Source organism: Neopsephotus bourkii, unplaced genomic scaffold (assembly GCF_033783945.1).
Source record: "Neopsephotus bourkii isolate Nb327-2 ecotype Australia unplaced genomic scaffold, CSIRO-AGI_Nbou_v1 NB_360, whole genome shotgun sequence".
In the NCBI taxonomy this organism is placed as follows: Eukaryota; Metazoa; Chordata; class Aves; order Psittaciformes; family Psittacidae; genus Neopsephotus; species Neopsephotus bourkii.
In genome coordinates, this window is record NW_026900866.1 from 1,316,971 (window position 1) to 1,337,417 (window position 20,447).

Below are 20,447 nucleotides of genomic sequence, written 5' to 3' on the forward strand. Positions count from 1 at the left end.
TTAAGTCTAGGTAGCTAGATTAAATCTTGGTTTCATTTAAGACAAAATCTTTATTGACTATAGTACAATTATGTTTCACTTAAAGAAAACCAACAAAGGAAATATAGCTTAAACTGAAAAAAGCTCCACACTCTTCCCTTTTTCTTCCTCCTCTCCCTTCCCTGGGTGAGACCATATAATCTGTCAATGATATTCCAAACATTAACGATTAAAAGAGGCTTTGAATCTAAAGTACTACAACCATTCTACTCTTAGGTGCAATCTAGAAGTCAGATCTTAGGGCAACGTACTTTTATCTATCTAGATTTTACCGACTACAAGCACAGATCTTCTCTCACAAGCAGAAGCATTTTCAGGAACAAGTACTGAATTAGTTCACTGAATAACTAATTACTATACCTAATATTTCCCATACAAATTCCATGTAGCCTTGGAAGATACAGTTCAGATCAAGACTTAATTTTATCTATGACTATATGGTAAGACTGTAATAGATATGTTATAAAGAATATATGATTCGTTATTGAGACCACTGGAATAGTAGAGGCTCAAACCAGAGTATCTGATGCTACATGTCATTTCACAGAATCAAAGAATGGTTAGGTTTGGAAGAGAACTTAAAGATCATCTAGTAATCATTTCACAAGCCTCTCCATATCTTACCCTCAACTAAATTGTCAATATCGCTTATATTACACTATCCACATATGTGATATGTAATGTGACAGAAATAGAGGGCTCTGCTGTGAAGTAGCATAACTCTGTGCCATTCAAATCAACCATTTTATTGCTGGTTTGAAAATAAGACAAAAGAAAATGTGCAGATTACAAAAAAGAAAATGTGCATATTACAAATACATTCAGTGTATCATCTTCCAAATGTCTTTTTTCTCTATCTGGTACATAAATAACATTTCTGAAGTAACTTTTAACAAAGAATTAAGTGTATTGTTTCACATTTTCTATGAAATTAAATATTTTTTTTTCCTACAAAATAATACAAATTAGTCTTACATTCAACCAAAACTGCAGCCCAGTTATTTTTTTGTGAGGGTGTACTAACACCTCAGCTGTTTCCTAATAACCTACTTATTGTATTTAAAAGGAGAGCTAAGCTGTATGTAATAAATATTGTATTAACAATAAGAAACAATGTGCAAATTTAGGCATGTATTCCCAAGTTTTATTTGTTTTAATGGAACTTCTGGAAATTCGGTTATCAAACCATAGGTCTTTATCTTTTGTGTTGTTGAAATGCATGTGTAAATAAATGCATGTATATATATTTATTTGAATAGTTAAGCCACTGTCTAAACTAGTTGGATTTTTTCCCCACAATGAAGAAGGGGTAGTAGGATCAGTTCATGATATGAACTATTACATGTAAAATTAGTCAGATTTTAGCCACTAAACCACATATATGATTTTCCTGCCTTCCTTTCTCACTCCCTGCAGCCACATCCTTTACCATTCCCCTTTTTCCTTCCTCTTTGTCTTCCTCTAAGTTTTTGCCACATATGGAATTTTGGATACAGGGTTAGAGGGTTTTTAAAGTGCTAGGAGGCAAAAACTTCCAATATGACTCCTACATAAAGAATCACAAATTATCCACTACATTATTTAACAATAGGTGACATACTCTTATTTCTTTCTAAAAGCAATGTAAGACCTTACAGAATATTACATATATGTAGCTTTTACAATTACCAATTTTGGGGGGATTATTTAAAGTGCCTTGTAGTGAAGTTTTACAAGTAGGATGTGCTGTGCCACACAGTTGAAGGTGGGGAAAAACTTGCAGGGGAAAAATTAAACTCATGAAAAACCACTGTAAGAAATAATTTATACATATGAATATGATAAGCTAATGAAAAAAAAATCTGTTGCTTTAAATTCAGTGATTTCTGTCTATATAACATCCTCTGTTGTGCTTTAAACTGTTACATGCAGGATAATAAAATCAAAGTAAATTCCAACATCACGTGATACTGTGCAGTAGTGTTAGAAATGTAAAATCTTCCCAAAAGTTTTATACACATCTATATTTCACAGTGAAAATCGTTTCTAAACTAAAGGAAGTATATTATTTAGCTTCCACAGCCATGGAAATGTGCACCTTCAAAAGAACTGCGTATAACACAAATCTAATATTACTTATTAATTAATGTAAAAGAAATTAATATTTTATTGGAAGGTGAAATCAACATCCTAGACTGATAATCCCCAAGAATGCCTATTCCTCAGCTCAGTTGCCCTGCAAAACATTAAAACAATGAGATGCAGTACACACAAACTATCAAAAGGGAGCACTTTTGAGCCACTAAAAGCATGAGATAGGCTGCAACCCCACAATCTCTTAGCTGCAGACAACGATACTATCTCAGGTATTTTATGTGCTAAAATGATCATTAAAAATTAAGCACCACATATAAGCTGCCATTTAGAATATTAATTTACCTTTACTAATCATCTTTTTAACTTGAGGCTAGAAGAGTTCACTTACCATTTGGATACTCAGGCTTAGTCCATGAGATGTTAAAGGAGTCAGACGAGTATGACTGGGCTTTTGGAGCAGGAACACCTTCTGGTGTACTCTCATCTGTTATAGCTGTGCTAGCTTCGCTTATTGAACATCCACCTGCAGTGCAAGCCTTAAAGTACGAATCAAAACAAACATATTTTAATGTAATGCCAATAATTTTAGCAATGCTTTTATGTGAAGTTTTAGAATTTTTATGTATTTAAAGTAAGTCTGTGAAGATTAATTTCTTAGCATGGGTTTGTTTACTTCTTTTCCTAAACAACAAGATGCGCTACATATGATACTTAGTTTTTAGGTAGAATGTAGCTAAAACATTATACTAATGTCTGACTTGCAGCATTTTGCATTTGTGAGTCATAATTACAACTAGTTTTCCACTGCTTTTGTAGCTGCAGTAAAACAAACAAACAAACAAACAAACAAAAAAAGGGAATACAAAAGGTATCATTTACAGTGCAAAACTGATGGAATTGACTGAAAAGCTCTCACAACTTCCAGACACAGAATACACTGACCAACTCTCAGTGCACTGAAATCATCTTGATGAATAGTCACTGAGAAAAACATGCCATTCAGACAGCTCTGCACTTCATGAAAGCACACAGAGCAATGTGTAAGTGCAATTAAAAGAGTGAAAAAACACTATTATAAATCAGTATGTAACAGTTATTACATGTTTATGAATAATAAAGTCAAATCATTTGTATTTCAGTTACGAGACAAGACAGATGGATTACACTATTTTATATTTTGCTTGATTAAGAAACAATACAATGTGCAAAAATAAATGTGAATATTGCCTCACAACAAGCTTTTAAAGTTTTACATTTTTACTATAAGACTCCACAGCTACGGTGTTTACATGTACTGGTTTTCCAATTACTTGCACTAAGATGAGTGAAAAGAGACAGGAGTTCTTACAGAAGTTAAAAAAAACCAAACAAGAATATAGAAACTGGACTGGATTTAAAGATTCCTTATTGTTTAATTTTATTGTTTAGAAATAAAATAAATCAAAACCTGAACTCAACAAAGATCCAGATTCAGACACACTTCTAATTAAAACTTATGGAATCATCTCTTTTTTAGGAGTTGCTTATGTGCTGAAGTGTGTGCTCTGGACCATCTGCACATAAAGGAAATATAACATTGTCCAGACCTCCAGAAATAAAACATTTCTTTCAAGCTGGTATATTTTATTTGAAGGGATTAGCTTTAATTTCCCATTTTTCCAGTGTGTTCCAAATCAGAGAGCAGTCAACATCTTTCCTACCCTGCTCCAAAAGTGTATGCTAATGATTTACCCATGGGTAAAAGTAACAACTGTTTGTAAATAAGAGGCTATTTTATATACCAAGTGCTAATGTCACTGGAAATTACACTCCCAACACAACTACAGACTGTGTTCAGTCTGGGCTATCTAATAAAGATTAAAGAATGCAACTTCAGCTTTGGGAACATCTGAAAATGGCATTTACTTTAAACATGATAGTGTTTGAAATAGCCAGCTTAGACAATGCAGAGATAACTGTTAGCATTTTGCTTAGGAAAATATTTAAGAACGTTATCCTTCCAGAAAATGCAAACTATTCTTCAAATTATTTCACTTCTATTGGCTTAATAAAGAAGCTGAAAACACCAGCTCTGGAAGACCTCTTCCTTGCACACTCCTTATTACCTTGTTAAACAAGTTTCACTGAGCTTTCCTCAGCAGTGGAGCACTTTACATTCAAGGGCTCAGTAACTGCAGCCTTCCCATTTATTTATTTCTTGAATTTTGTGAAACTCAATTTGTGTATCCCTGAAACTTGCTGGGGAATGAAGTGTCTGATTATTCTAATAAGAATCAGCAAAAGAAAGCTCATCTGCATTTTAAACAGTGGGTTTTTAGATCAGTGTATCCAAATAGACTGGGCATTGCTGAGACTATCACATCCAGTAATGCTTAAAGCCATTAAATCCTACACCTAGATAGAGCCCCACTGTGCCATACTAAACTTCACCAAGAAACAGATTTGAGGCAAATTTTGCAAAAATACCTAGGTATCAAGAAAGCCAAAAGACAGGCACAAACCACATAACAAGACACCACACAGTGATCCTCCTGTTAGCACCAGAGCTGGCTTAGACACAAAACACAGCCATGAGGAGATACTAGCTTAACAGTTGAATCAAAAAAAACCACTAAAAACATAGAAATGGGTGCGCCACCCTGGCTACTAAACGCAGCCTTTCAGTTTTTCATTTGCTTTCAGAGTGGCCTGGCTCACACTCATCCATCTTAGAGCATGAACAAAGCAAAAGCAAGTTCCTTTGCACTGATCCATGGAAACATGACTTTAAGACTTCTCAGCTGACTTTTAGAAAGAAGCCGTCAATTTACCTGCAAAAGTTGTTGTACTAGTTATGAATGCAACTGCTACATATTAAACGGCAGGAATAAATTGTAAAAACTGGTAAGAACATACAAAGAAACAAAGATTTGGTTAACTTAGTGTACTTATATTAACCTGTCATACAAAAGCTAAAGACAGCAGCCTGTGAGGTGCTGACAGTTCTGCCGAGAGGATCCCAATTCCTGTGTTCAAAGCAGCAACTTTTGATGACTCAACTTAAAATTTCTCATGAAAACCAAAGCCAGCTTTTGAATTGATACAAAAAAGAAATTAGTATTACCTGTGAAACAAGAGAAAGAAAAAGGTTCAAGCTGATATAACTATTTCATTCTAACCAAAGAAAGCAAGCATTAATTCCCAGTGCTGAAGGTACTCTATTGTTGTCTTTACTTTAAAAGTTTTATTGTAATTCCTATTAAATTATACGTGAAACACTAAATATCTCATTTTTTTCCAGGTGTGTGTGCGTGATATGGTTTTGCTACATTTGGTGTTGACATTTGTACACACTGAAACTCTGTAACTTGCAAATCCCTAACATGACATTCTTGTCAAAGTAGTCTGACAAGTTCTAAATACAAAGATTCAAAACGTTTTAAGAAAGCTATTACACCAGAACAGGTATCTCATGCACTTTTAGACTTGCCATTTTTGGAGCTGCAAGGACATTTAGGTCTTCTAACCTGCCTATCACAGATGACTGCATTTTGTCCAGGTAAATCTGGTTATCTCCATCACCAAAAGACATTATCTTTTCTTACTTTCTCGTTACCACTGATGCAATGCAAATATTAAAAAACAAATCAAAACCACCAATCAAATAGGAAATAAAAATATAAACATCAAGGATTCCTAAAAGTGTATTCAGTAACTTATGGAAAAGCTGTACAACATGAAGTAAAAACAAAGTCCACACAACACCTGTTTTAACCATGTTCCAAGGCAGAGCCACCAAAAGAAGCCGTCCCAGTTGCTCTCCAGATCCTAGCTGTTAATTCTCCCCTGATCCTCTCTCCTTGTGCTGCGCCACCCCCCTCCCACCTCCCCCCCCCCCAGGAGCTGGGGAGGAGACTGGAGGAGCTGTCGCACGGTGAAGGACAGCACAAATTCTTTTGATAGTCCCATTTTTATGCTAAAAGGCATAAAATGCCTGTTGTAGTACTGCCCTAGTTTTGGACCTGGTGCTATTTTATATGCTATACAATTTACTATGCTGAAGTATCTAAGCACAAATGAATTAATTTCAACATGAATCTAAGCTTTAATTAGACTGAATACCCTTGCTTTTTCAAGTTCAAGTCAGCTCCTTATCATCACCTGAAGATTGCTTATTTTTTGTGGTATAATATTTAGAACATTCAAGAGCATGCTAAGAAAAAATGAATGCATACCCAGTCTACATAAATGTAAATTTATTCATAATCAAGAGCAGAATATTTTTCTATGGCATTTATCAAAGCTGATATCCTTATATAGGTATTGTTATAAAATGAACAGTGTGCTTAAAACAAGGGACAATCCAGTGCTTTTATACACATATTTTAAAGTTTGTTACTGAGCTGAAACTCTTCTATTTCATCATAAAATAAAACTAGTAAGAAAGATATGCAATGAAAACATGAAAGACTTTAATATTGTTTTAAATAAACAAACTTTTGTTTTATACTGAATTCTTTTCCTTTCTGCTATTTCCTTCTACATACAGATTTTATGAAGAAATAGCAAATTATGGCAGAAAATGTGAAAGACTAATCAAATACAAGAAACTATTGAATATAAGTTTTTAAGTCTTTCATATAGTTCTAGTAAATTCTCTGTTAGTTAATCCTTGAAAAAGCTCTGTGTTTAAATTATATATACGTTTGTTGAGGGCCAGTTCTGAAACAAAACACTTGCTCAGGATGGCTCATCCACCTTGGTTTCAGAAAGATGTTAAAGAAAAGTGGATGCATGAACCATTAAGTATTCAAGATGTTAACCACATCAGAGTAATTTTCGCTACTTTACACCTCTACTACACATCTTTAAAACTTACAGCTAGTTTTATGAGGTATTCAGTACCCGGGAAAAGCTGATGAATAGTAAAATCCAGAAAAAGTTCTGTGCTGTTATAGATTACATTCCACTTTGTAAAATTCTGCTCATTTTTGGCAATATAAATCACATAGCGATCTAGGATTCCGTTTGCTGCTACTGGTTCTTTCCATCTGCAAATAAAAGCAAAATATGATTAAGATCAGCAAAGATTCAGACCATAGTGAAAAATGTAATGCTTTGTTTAGGGGACTTTGTGGGGGTTTTGTAAGAATTTGAAAACATAGTTGTGTAACCATGAAAATAAGTCAAAGGCATACCTCTAATATAGTATTTGTACTCAATAGGTAAATGATTACAGTAACACACAAAGCTGGGGCTACAAAACAGGCATATCACCAGAACATATCCTGCACTGAAGTTTTTCAGAGGCTATGCCCATATGTAGGTTATACTGATTGCGTAAAGACAAAATGGAAATTAAGGTGGCAAGTGATAATCAGAAGGTTCACAGAACCACTAAACTAATCACTTCTATGCATTTAATCATAATAAATTTAATTTTATGTCACAAACCCTTCCCCTGATTGAACTCGCTAGAATTCTTGAATAAACTGATGCACTATTGTGTTGTCAGGAAAGAAGAAATCATTACTTACTGTACATATATTGTTCTAGGATCCAAAACCGTCAGGACTGGGGCATCTACATGAGACGGTGGTAGCTGTGCTGTAAACAAGGTGACCTGGGAACTGTTTGTACAGCCAGCGAGTGTGCATGCAGTGAGCAGAAACTGGTGCGGCATAAAAACAGCTAAATCTAGGGGGAAATAAGGAATATTAGTTTACTTTGTATATTAATTTTACCTTGTTTTCCTATAACTATCAGAGGGTAGTGAATTCATAAAATCAAGAGGAAGAGGGACGTGTATGTCTTAGACGTTTCACGTTTATCCCAGAGGAGTGAATGAGTATTTGCTGTTTAATAGCAGATAACCACAAATTTTAACTATTAACAGGTCTATGGGACAGGCATTGGTTGAGATGACCTCATTGTACAGTACATTTACGCTTAAATGCTCACCACCCAAACAAAAAGAAAGATGTTAGCCTCTCAGGTGCTATGTACTACATCAATTCTCTACAGTGGCAAATGAACACCTTTAAGATGATTAAATCAAATCAAATTAATGGAAAAACAAGTACAGGTTCACTAACACAGCCAGGTTGTATTTTGTTTAAAAATGTGACGTATGTTACATGAATGTCAAGCAACAATCCATACAAGGATTCACTTCATGCAGATTTCATCATAAGCATGAACACAAAGGAAACTCATTGTTGCCACCACTCATACCAGTCAGTTCTTTCTTTGCCTGTCTTCAACAGAATGACAAACATTTGTAATACATATTTCACTAAAGACAACCTGTCTAATGCTATAGCAATACAGCTATTAAATGGTAATTTATTATGAAGCTATTCCAATTACAGCAGAAAATGGTGACTAAAACGTAGCAACTTTGCTGAATAAATATTCTGAAAGCTCTTCAGCCTCATATATTCTTCCCTATACTAATAAAGGAATGTTTGTCAGAAAAATTATAGTAGGAAAGTAATGTAGACATAATTGTCTAACTTTTTCTTTTATTTTTTATATTAAAATACAAATTACAGAATTTTAATGAGCAAATCTTTTAAGAAGGAATTTCTAATTGAGCTTTTGGCAACAGTATTAAGGTACACAAGTAAAATGCAGATGTTATAGATAGACATTTTAGTATGCCAGAAAAGTTGTGGGTTTTTACAAGACACAACAAGTGTAGGCGATCTCAGAGCCAAATAATCAAGATATCGTTTTGTGTAAAAATACTGATGAGCACAAATTAAGAGATTGATGACAAAAACATCACTAAAGAAGAAATGTTATAGACCCAAGTTCTTTCTTGTTAGTTTTCCCCTCATATAATGTCCCCAGTCCCTGCTGGAATGGAATTTCTTCTGATTTTACTCCACTGTGTGTGAGGAGAGAATGAACTGGTACTACTGAAAAGGCAGTGTCATTCAGTGGTGTTGCACTATAGAGCACATGGCAAAGTGTGAGTTAAAAAAAAAGCCATAAAAAAAAAAAATCATCAAGTGAATGCCTGTAACACAGTGACATGTTTAATCAACATAATGGGTCTGATTCTACCAGGGTTAAGCAGTGCTTATGCGGGTGAGAGGGGGAAAGCACACTCCAGAGCAGGTGCTCAAGCTGGCTCAGCAAGTGGAGAAAGCAAACTCCACACACTGTACCAATGATATTGCCCTCATTAGTGTATACCTTCCTGCATCCCTTCTTCCTTGCAGCTGCCATCTGAGAAGTCACAGAAAGTACAAATGGAGATGGAAGTCTGTGACACAAGTACCAGATATTCCATGTTCCAGGTGGGCAAGCAAGTGATGAGAAGGATTTTACTTTTAGCAATCATAAAAGGAACAGCTGAAAGCAATCCATTCACCTATTTAATTCAAATCCTTGTAAATAATGAACACACATTCTTCTCTGAAATGAAACTATATTGTATGGCTTCACTTAGCAGGGCAAGTAAAACACAAGAGCAGGGAGAAAAGAATTGGATCTCTCTTTTTCCATTTATTTGTGGTGAACACCGTTTTCCTTGTACACAGATTTGTGATGGAGGTTGGGGAGGGGTATTTTTCTCTTCTTTAAAGAACTGGTTTTTAAAATAGGTAGCTTGTACTGAAACCCAGAGTTGATGCACACAGTAGCTGGTGACACTACTTGCATGCATAAGATATTTCTGGAAATATCTAGTTAAATTTGAAGAGGGAGGAACTTTGTCACAGATGAAGAGAATGGAAGATGTTTCATTTCCCTCCCTGAAAAAAATAAGTGACTGCAAGTTACTATGTGCATCACAGTGCCTGGAATGGAAAAAGCAACAGGATCAAAGATGTGTATTCCTTTTCTTGATTTTTAATACTGTTAATGTATTTTGATTAATAAATGTTGAATAGAATGCTTCAATGGAATCTAAAGATTTAGCTGGGATAAAGCCTAAAAACTGTTAGTGGGAGCAGCAGCAATAAACACAGTAATTAGAGAGATAGCAATGTCACTCAAAGAATGAGCTTTGCAGTCAAGGAAAATCCAGACTTCATCAAGGTTTGGGTGTGCCCATGAATACAGCGTAAGTAGTATTTCTAAAAGGTTAGAACCAGAGACTGACAAACTGAACAATAGAAATCATATTATACTTACTGCAGTTATTCGTCACAATCTGATTTGGCAGATATTTTCCTATTTAAAGTTCAAAGGGTTTCAAAATGGATCAGTGAACTAAAAACCTACAGATACAAACATGAATCTGAACAATAACGGAGAAGGTTCTTAAAACTACAAAGCCACCATTTGTCAAGGTCCTCTAGCAACAATGCCTTGCTTTCCATTTGCTTGATTGCATGATTTGCATAAGATCAAATACAGCAATTGTGGACATGATAAACAGATCCCTCTCAAACACATTAGAAATGGATCCACAAGCATTATCCAGAAATGTGTCAGAAGAAAATGCACCCCAGTGCATGGAAAAAACAGTGATTAATGTCAAACAAACCATCATTTACAATATAGGGTATGAGTTATGTTATGTGTTTAGATGTTATTTTACGATCAATTTCATGCTGCTGCTGGAAGAATTTAATTGATCTTGATTTACAGAATCAACCCAATAAGCATACAGCTATTTTCTTTTTAACTCACAGCAAAAGCTGAAAGCTTTTTTGCACATTTGCTTGATCAAGCTATATTCCTGTGTGTTCCATAATTCCGGTCTACTGCATTACTTGAAAATAATATCAAATGCTTTTTATTGCGATTTTACAATAACTACTCTTCTAAATCACTTCTTACCCAAACAAATCTAAACTTAAAAATTATGAGAAAAGCCTAAATTCGGGATTTGGTCTTGTACTCATTTTTGGATTCAGAAGGGCAAAGAGCACTAAAGAGCGAACAAAAAAAACATACTGTCTTGGGGGCACAAGATTCCCTCAAATCATTCTATTAAGGTAGCAGGTAGCCAGAAAAATAGCTACATTTTTCACATCAAAACCAGAACAAAATAAAGCTAAACTAAAACACCACATATCTGTTTAAAACCCATTATTTCCTTTCCCCAGAGATAGAGGGGAGGAAGAAGAAGGGCAGGGGAGGAAAAGGGGAAGGGCCCAACCTGCCTTTCCATCTCTTTGACCCAGGGGCAATACAAACAAACTAAATTCTTTTCTAACTCACATATCAGCAAGAGAAATTCTAACTATAGTGTCTATCATTAATGTTGACATTTGCATACCACTACATTTATTATATATGTGGTATATGCAGAACTTGCCACACTACCCAAAGCAACTATCTTAAATATCATGATAAATCTAACTATAGTGCTTGGTGTATATCTAGTTTCTAATAACCACCAGCATAAGGTCTTATAGCACAATCGATGCATGAGACCAAAAGAATAAAGAATGACCCTGTTTGCATGGTCAATAAGAACACTCACTTTGCTTTGATCAAATTTAATGGGTAGTCATTGAAAGATAATATGCAATACTACAGTGCTACTTTTAGCATGGAATTTGAGAGATGTTAGTAAGATAGAGAAGAAAAACATTGTTAGTAGAGTAAAAAAAAAAAACCCACACCCAAAATTAGAGATTTAGGAACTTCACTTTACTGTCAAGATGTCAGAGCACACCACAGTTAAAAAGTAATGCAGTATTAATGTCTATAATGTTTTCACTTTTCTGTAACATGCAGCATTTTGTATTCACATTTACAGCAAAAGAGTCACATGCCCTTCTTTCCTATTCCTCTTCCACCCTATTTCCACTCTCCCTAGTTTCAGGCATTGATTGTAAGGACCAGAAATGGCAATGTCCTGTCTTGGTGAGCACTCAGCTGAAACGTGACATGTGTAAGGAACCCCACATAGTTTCTCTTAGGAAAATAATTGAGACAATAGCTATCCCATTGCTATATTCAAAGGAAAATAATACAGCAGCAAGGGATTGTTAGCAGCACAACAAAGAAAACCTGCTGAGAGGGTATAAAGATGAAACACTTCCAAAGAATTCCAATCACCACATTGTCATTGTAGGTAGACTGTATTGACTACTTCAGCTCATTACTCACACCCTTATTCTGTTCTCTCATCTTCTTTCTCATAGTTTGTTAAATTACCTCAGAGTAACTTAATTTTTAATTAGAAGGCAAATCCTTTGGGACCATAAATGTGCATCACCAAATACAAGAATGTCCCTATCTGATCTTTATGCACTATCAAAAAATAAAATCAAATTCATAAAGTAAGCGCCAAGATCATATTATCAGGCTTACTCCATCAGATACCATTAGCAGTTCTTTCCCTCCCGACATTTTCTGAAAGCAAGCAACAATTCATATATAACTTTTAGTAGAGTATATGCTGCTTTCTGTATTTATAAAGCACCAATCACTTAATTGTATTGACTCTTGAAGAACCAGCACTAATGTACAATCTTCTCTGGAAAGCATTATATTAATGCTCCATCTTTTTCATAGATTTCTTGTGAATCCCATGCCATCCCACTCATCACTCAATATTTCAGGAAAAAACAGGGCATCACAAATGACACCACTTGCCTATTTCAGGCAACTCAAGCCCCAGGAAACAGTATGCTCATATACCTAATTGTATCAACAAGCAATGAACGGCCTTTCACATGTGGAACTGGACAATCAAATTGAACAAACAGCAAATTCTGCTGCATATTAATTAATAATTATGAATGTTCCAAAATGAGAATTAAGAGATTTTTTTGAAGTCACTAAAAGCAAGGGCAAGAAATACAGATAAATAAACTCAGGGTCACAAATAATTATTTTCAGGAAGCACCACAAGCTGTTGTTCTGATACCTAACCAGCAAAGACTTTGACACAATGGCATATGGACAAACCAACTTTGCTTCTAGCTGTCCAAGAAATGCTGACGCGTTTTATAAGCTCTTCCCTCAGCAGTAAATATTGCTGATTTTTTTCCAAATTACTCATAAAGCAGTAAATCTTCATTTCATTTGAGATTTATATGCTTCAGAAGAATTCAGGAAAGGTGTAACTTCCAGGCCCCCATCTGAGGAATTAAATAGTATAGCCATGTGTCATATGGGAGCAGCAAAAACATGACAGTCATATGTTGCACTGTGTAAAAAAGATATATTAAAGAATAAAAAACCTTTGGCATAAAGGTGTAATGGAAGTGTCCTGGGTTCAGCTGTGACAGTTATTTTTCTCCTTAGCAGCTGGTGCAGTGTTGTGTTTCCAAATTCAGTCTGAAAACAACACCGATAACACCAATGTTTTTAGCTGTTTCTAAGTAATGTTTACTCCAATCAAGGACTTTTCAGTCTCTCATGCTCTGCCAGTGAGGAGGGGCACGGGAAGCCAGGAGGAAACAGAGACAGGACACCTGACCCAAACTAGCCAAAGGGGTATTCCATAGTACAGCACGTCATGCCCAGTATGGAAAATGGGGGGAGTTACCTGGAAGGCCCAGACTGCTGCTCAGGGTGGGCTGGGTATTCGTTGGCAGGTGTTGAGCAATTGTATTGTGCATCACTTGTATTTACAGTTTTCTTTCCTTTTCCCCTTCCAATTTTATATTCTCTCCCCTTGTTATTTCCCTTACCATTACCATTATTGATGGTAGCAGCAGTGCGTTTGTGTTGTACTGTAGTTACCGGACTGTTCTCATCTCAACCGTATGTAACTATGTAACTATGTGGAAGTTACATTCTTTCCATTCTCCTCCCTACCTCTCTGGGAGCGGGTGAGGGGGGTGGGGTGTGGAAAGGAGGAAGTGAGCGAGCTGGTGCATGGGTCTCAGTTACCAGCTGAGTTACCAGCTTGTGGTTTAACCACAAGAGAAAGGCTCTTTGAAAACTTCAGTTTGCCATTATTTCAAATAATTAATGAAGACATTATATGCATGTGGTAGAACTACAGTTCCACCTTTGGAAAAGTAGTAGTTCCAAAGTACTTTAATGCTTTTAGTTACAATTATGTCTTAACAGCAAAGATTATGAAGTCTATTTGTTTTCACATTTATAACAGTGTCTCTTGATATTGTTCTTGGAACCACTAACTGTTGCACAGAAAACCTTTCTGACATTTTATCACCCCATACTCTTGTACTACTTTGAGCACAAATTCATCCCTCAAATGTTATGTTCCATCCTGAACAATTCACAAGGCTGAATTAGTATCTATTCCTGATTATCGTGTTTCATTTTTTGCTGGGGGGGAGGGTGGTGGTGGTGGTAAAACTACTAATTTAAATCTTACTCCAGCAAGGTACATATCTTTTTAATTAAACATGCATATTACTCCTTTCCTATTGCAAAAGTTGGAATACAACAATACCAGTCTTTTGTTTTAAAGCATGTCCCTGAGATAGCTACTATAGGTACTTTACATAATAGGGAGCTGGACCTGCCCAAATGAGTCCACAGATGAACACTCGAATGAATACATGAAGATGTGCAGAGGGCTGGAGCACCTCTGATATGAATATAGACTGAGAGAGTTGGGCTTGTGCAAGCCTGGAGAAGGCTCTGCAGAGACCTTCTAAGTCTTCCAATACCTATAGGGTACCTACAAGAAAAGAGGGTTTTTTGACAAGGGGGAATGGCTTTAAACTGACAGAGGGAAGATTTAGATTATATATTAAGAAGAGATCCTTCCCTGTGAGGGTGGAGGGGCGCTGGCACACAGAGCCCAGAGAAGCTGTGGCTGCCCCTTCCCTGGCAGTGTTCAAGGCCAGGTTGGATGGGGCTTGGCGCAACCTGGTCTAGTGGAAGGTGTCCCTGCCTGTGGCAGGGGGTTGGAACTGGATAAGCTTTAAAGTCTCTTCCAGCCTTAACAGTCCTATGATTCTATGCTTTTCCAGGGTGTCCTTGCCTCCACTAGCTTGAAGTCCTAAAGGTGCTCAAATGAAGAAAACTCAAATCATGTGGACTATCACACACCACAACTGTTTAGAAAAAAATGACAGGAAGCATCAGAGAAGGGCATTTAAGCTTCTCTTAATACTTTACCACCGATTAATCTACTTGATTTCACGTGTAAAGACATCCCATGTCACTGACCACAGAAGAATCATGGTACATGCATGAAGATCCTTGGAACCTTCCTTCCCCTGACATCCCTGATTTTCTACCCTGTCCCATCATCATTAGTCACCATCAGAAAAATATAGAGGTGTCCTAAGAATGTTTTTAAAGGCTTCTCTTGTCAAAACAATACACAGCCAGTCAGCACAAACGCTCAGCATCAACTGAATCTAATGATCTTCCAAGTTACATTTTTGTTTGCTAGAATTAAAACCATGCATTGTCTCCCTATTTTACTTCAACTATAACAGCTGGACAAATAAAGTGAATTTTAAGGTCAAAGGGGGAGAAAGCAGAAAGAGGACACATCACATAAATTTTTACCAGGCCCCTGAAGAGCAGTAATTATGGTCATACCAATATCACTATCTTAGTTTATTTTTCTTTTTGTCGTTTCTTAGCACGTAATATGGCATGACACAGCCCTCTTTTAAGATTTAAATGAAGATTTTCATTCATGAATGCTTTCAATCCAGCCACTGTATTGCTATCAGCTTAAATAGAGGGGAGTTATTAGTATAAATTGTAAGAATCATGATCTCTCAGTCAATGTCGAGCCCAAAACCGTGAAAAAGGGGAGGGGGGCAAGTGCTTTGAACATTTTTACCTCTGTATTACTTCAGCTTTATGTTCACAACTGGAAAAATGTATTTTCACTAGGCAACTATGCTGCAAATTTGAATCTCAGATACCTGCTGCTGGCTGTAAAAATGGAACTGCTCTGAATTCACATGACCAAGAATCCCTTGGCTCTAACAGAAGTACATCCTGTATTCCCAAGTAATTCCAATCTTGCTGCAGTGGGAGAAACAGAATTCAGATCCAGTTTATATCTGATGCTGAGCTAACAGTTCAGGTTAGAAGTGCCTGACTGCCACTTTTACAGGCTGCTGAAGAACACATGCAAATGTACAGCTGTGGTAAGAGAAGCCAGTAGGATATTAAATTATATAAGAATATATGGTAAGTAAAACAGCAACTAATACTATCATTTTATATAAATCAATAGTTCAGTCTCATCTGGAATAGCGCATATTGCAGAGTACAGAAATAAAGTTTGGCTGGAAAATTGCAGTAAGAAAGCACAGGCTTACAAACACTCTTTTAGGAAGAGAGGCTAAAAAACCAACCTGTATAAAGGAAACGAAGAAGATGACACACCAGGCAGGTATATAAGATACTAAGTCCTACATAGGAAAGGAATTAGGACCCTGTGTTCCCATGAGGTCCCTTTCAGTAAAACGGGGAAAAAAACATCCAGTAAATTTAAAAAGTGCAATTTTCAGAATAACTAATCTAATTTGGAATTTGGAACCTAAACAAAAATATGACAATGGTTGCTTGAACTGCTATCAAGTAGAGATTACAGATTAATGGTTTATAGGTTATGAGCTTTATTTAGCTATATATGTATTTTTACAACCATTATGGGTAACTTGTTCCACCGTTCTGTATAGACCCATGCATGCAAGACTATTAGAGAACAACTCTCACTATCCAGGCAAGGCATCATGTGATTTAAGAGTTTCCGAAGAAGAGATACTATCACTTTTCCAGGACCAGAACAGCTCTGTATATTTGAATTATAGTCAGAGAATAAAGGGGTTTGCTAAAACATTACTGTGGTGTTGGAACAGCTATAATGAGAGGATTCAGCTTCTGAGCACTGTTCCTAAACAAGACAATTTATAGCAAGTCAAATCTGTTGCAACACTATAAAAGCTGAGCTGGTTTTGAGATGCCCATAGAATTAGCAGCATAGTGAAATAGACTGTACTTCTATCTACTTTCCTCTGTCCTTACCAGAACAGGAGTTAGACAGCTATTAAGTCATTAATACGAACAACAAGTGGTTGGGGAAAATATTTGGGATCCCCCTCCCTCCCTTTTTAAAAAGAAAAAAGTTTACGTGCTTTTTATATATTTTACTCTAAAAAAAAAGAAAAATAAACAAAAAAACACACACAGAAAAACAAACCCAAACTAACCAAACAACAAAAACAAACCCAAACTTAAAAAAAACCTGAAAAGCCCAAATTTTCTTTCAACCTGACATGTTGTACTACCCACTTATGTCATGTAGTGTCAGTAATGTCATCAGTTAATATAACTGCCACAATCTGATGTGATGCATTTAACTGGGATTACGGGAATAAATCATGTTTGTGGGTACACAGATCACAGGTGGTGCAGTCAGCCGCCCTGTATGATGGCGTACCTATAGGATGTGCAGATTAGGATGTAATGTTCAGAGGCTTGCTCTCATTTTTGAAGTGCTTTGCAACCATAACTCAGTAGTAAGGAGCCACCAAACAGTTATAATGGCATAAACCATCATCAGGGAAAAATAGAGATCGATCAGTGCCAGTGATATAAAGGAAAGAGCATGCATCTGTCCCCAGACTCATAAATTCAGTGGGTGTTGCAGGCTTTTTCTGTATTCCACATGTACTTTATTAATAACAGTAGCTATCATAAATAATAATAATGCAGAGTAGTTTATTTCAAGATGAATGCTTTTCTTATTATCTGTTGATCCTGATTTCTTACATCCTGTCTGTATTCCTCCTGTAAATAGGGGGTATAGCTAGTTTAATTTTTTGTTTGAAGTTTATGCTCTTTAACTGGCAACAGAGGGCTACGCCAAGAAAGTTGTCTGTGTAGGCTCCCTGAAATATCTTCATACTTTAACCAGCATGTTAACCTTCTACAAAGGGGGCACAGAATTTACATTATACTGCATGTTATAAATAAGTCATAAGAACAGATTAGAATTATGCATTTACACCTACCAGTGAGAGCAAGATGCATAATTCACAAGTGGCGAACTCTTAAGAGGCTTTCGTATTTCATGCCAACCCTCTCCCCCCCCTCCACTCTCATGTATGTAGAACACAGTATATTTTTCAGTCCTACTGCTCCACAATTCTTTTTCCTTTCTTTCCACCTAGACTGTTTAGATTTTATAATCATACTTTTTCTTTCTTGTAGAAAAGCAAAAGACATTATACATTGTCAACAATGCCTACTAACGTATCTGCTTTATGTCACAGTATTGGTGTCCTCTTTCTGCATTTTCTTGTTATACTCAGGGACATGACTGGAAGAAGCAGATGTTAAATGGCAGTGCTTTCAGAAGGTGCCAGAGGAAACTCAAGTTCTCTACCTAATTTATCAAGTGAACTTGCAACTGAAACTTCCTTACACTTCAGAGTTAACATGATGTACTAGAACTGTTGTGGTTTAAAATCAGTCAGGCAGCTCATTCACTCACTCCCCCTCTTCTTCCCCTCCCCCTAGTTGTATCTCCTGGAAGAGTGAGCTAATCTCCATGTCCCTTCGTGTCCTCAGCTTCTCTGCTGAAACCTGTAAACTAATACCTGCTGTGACCACAATTTATATGACAGCACATGAAGACCACAGATTTTGCAGAGCCTGTGGCTTTCCCCCACAGCAGTTCTACTCCTAAGAAGCAGTCTGCTACCTGGTGATAACATGTAGGAATAAGGAATGATCTTAGTATAAGTTGCTTTAGTATTTTTTTGGTTCTCTGGCTGGAGCGCTACAGTACTGATTACTGTAACTCCAAAGAAGCATCACTAGGGGCAGGCTCTTTGGTGGAAGAAGGCATCTTGTAATTTCTCTCAACTGTTTTGAACTTAGTTTAGTTTACACTTAGTTCAAGTTTAGTTCCATGGATTCTTCTTTGACTTGTGTGCAAATACTTTAAATTATGTTCTAGTCCTAACCACCAATTATTTATTTTTCTCAATATCTGTCACGCAACAGCTTTTCTAAGTTAAGCTGAGACTTGTACCTCTCTTTTTCTGATAACATTTATTTATCTATTTATTTATGCATTTGATCTTAATGTTTCTTAAGTGTATCAAGGAAAACTTTGAGTTTCCCTTGACTAGCTTTCTACGCACTTCACCTCTACCTGTAAACTTAGGAAAAAGAGTTTAATTATGCATGCATTTTAATTCCCAGTACAATCTAACACCTTAAAAATTGTTATGTAACATTGCAACAATGCTATGAAATCCCAAGAGCCAGAGCTCACAAATTCAAACCACATAAGTTAAAAGAAAAATAATACTTTTCCACGAACTTCTGAGAATAGCAAAAGTCACCACAATTATTTGACATGTAGGAGAGGATTCTTACCCTTGAGCTGATGAAAATGCTAGCGTGCCACCTTATGAGAACATGTGAACATTCATGAGAGCATGTGAATTGGATTAAATTATTATTCCTTAATCAGAAAGCAAATTATTAACAGTATTAAAATTAAGTGATCATAAATAGCTCCGAAGCTGAAGTCAGCACAAAATTCAATAAGAGGAAGCTATTCACACACTATACCCACTACTGATAATTTCCTTAATTTTCTACATTTCTTCTAGAATACACTGTGGACATTCTCACCACTTATGCATTGTTTGCACGAACTTATCCAGCATAGTCAACTATCCTGGAAAGGTAAGCAATGAGGACCCAGAAACTTTTAGTAAGGCAGATTCTTTAGTCACCTGCACTAACAGATGGGATGCAAAGCTGTTTACTCACTGTTCTAACACAAATGCGGAATTCAGCTGCTGGCAGAGCTGATTTAGCTGCTACTAGTCTCTCTTCAGCACCAATTCCAACTCTGAATTTTTATTTATACTAATTAGATTTATACTAAGTAGAAAAACTTTAAAACAAATTGCTAATGATATGTTTCCAGATACATAAAATAGGCAGTATATTATCATATAACTTACATATTATCAGGGTAAAAATTCACTATTTCCCACCTGATGACTTATTCTCTTTCATGTACAGGCTTTGTGCATCACTGCTCCTTACCAAAATGATTTAACAGTACTATTCTTTTACATTAGAAATCCAGATGCTAATTTGCATGTAGCCACAAACATACCCAGACATGCAGAAAAAGAAAACAAAACATGCTTACTGTAAATGTGACTAAAATGTGCCTCTGTAATAAAGGACTGTGGCGTATCCAAAGAAACCATCAGAGGAACAATAACAATGTTTATTGTCTACCTTTCCATTCACTTAAAGACCATGAGTCTAAGCCTTACTTAAAGCACACTAATCTGATATTATTCTTACAAATTCAGTTTTACGTTCATTTAAATATTTGTTCCTATGCACTAGTTAATTTCTTAGCAACACATCACTTTAATGTGTCTCTATTTATACAATAAAAATCATGGAAAAGAAAAGAGAAAAAAGAAAACCCCTAGCAGCTT

General features: G+C 36.1%; 1 protein-coding gene across 1 annotated transcript in view; it reads right to left on the reverse strand.

Moving 5' to 3' along the window:
* USH2A (usherin) overlaps window positions 1-20,447 on the reverse strand; it is a 375,196-nt gene that overhangs the window by 180,415 nt on the left and 174,334 nt on the right. Inside the window, exons 33-35 of the mRNA XM_061348575.1 lie at window positions 7,632-7,791; window positions 6,974-7,145; window positions 2,504-2,651 (exon numbers count right to left, since the gene is read on the reverse strand). Of these exons, the coding sequence (XP_061204559.1) occupies window positions 2,504-2,651; window positions 6,974-7,145; window positions 7,632-7,791 (480 nt within the window). The remainder of the gene's footprint in view (window positions 1-2,503; window positions 2,652-6,973; window positions 7,146-7,631; window positions 7,792-20,447) is intronic.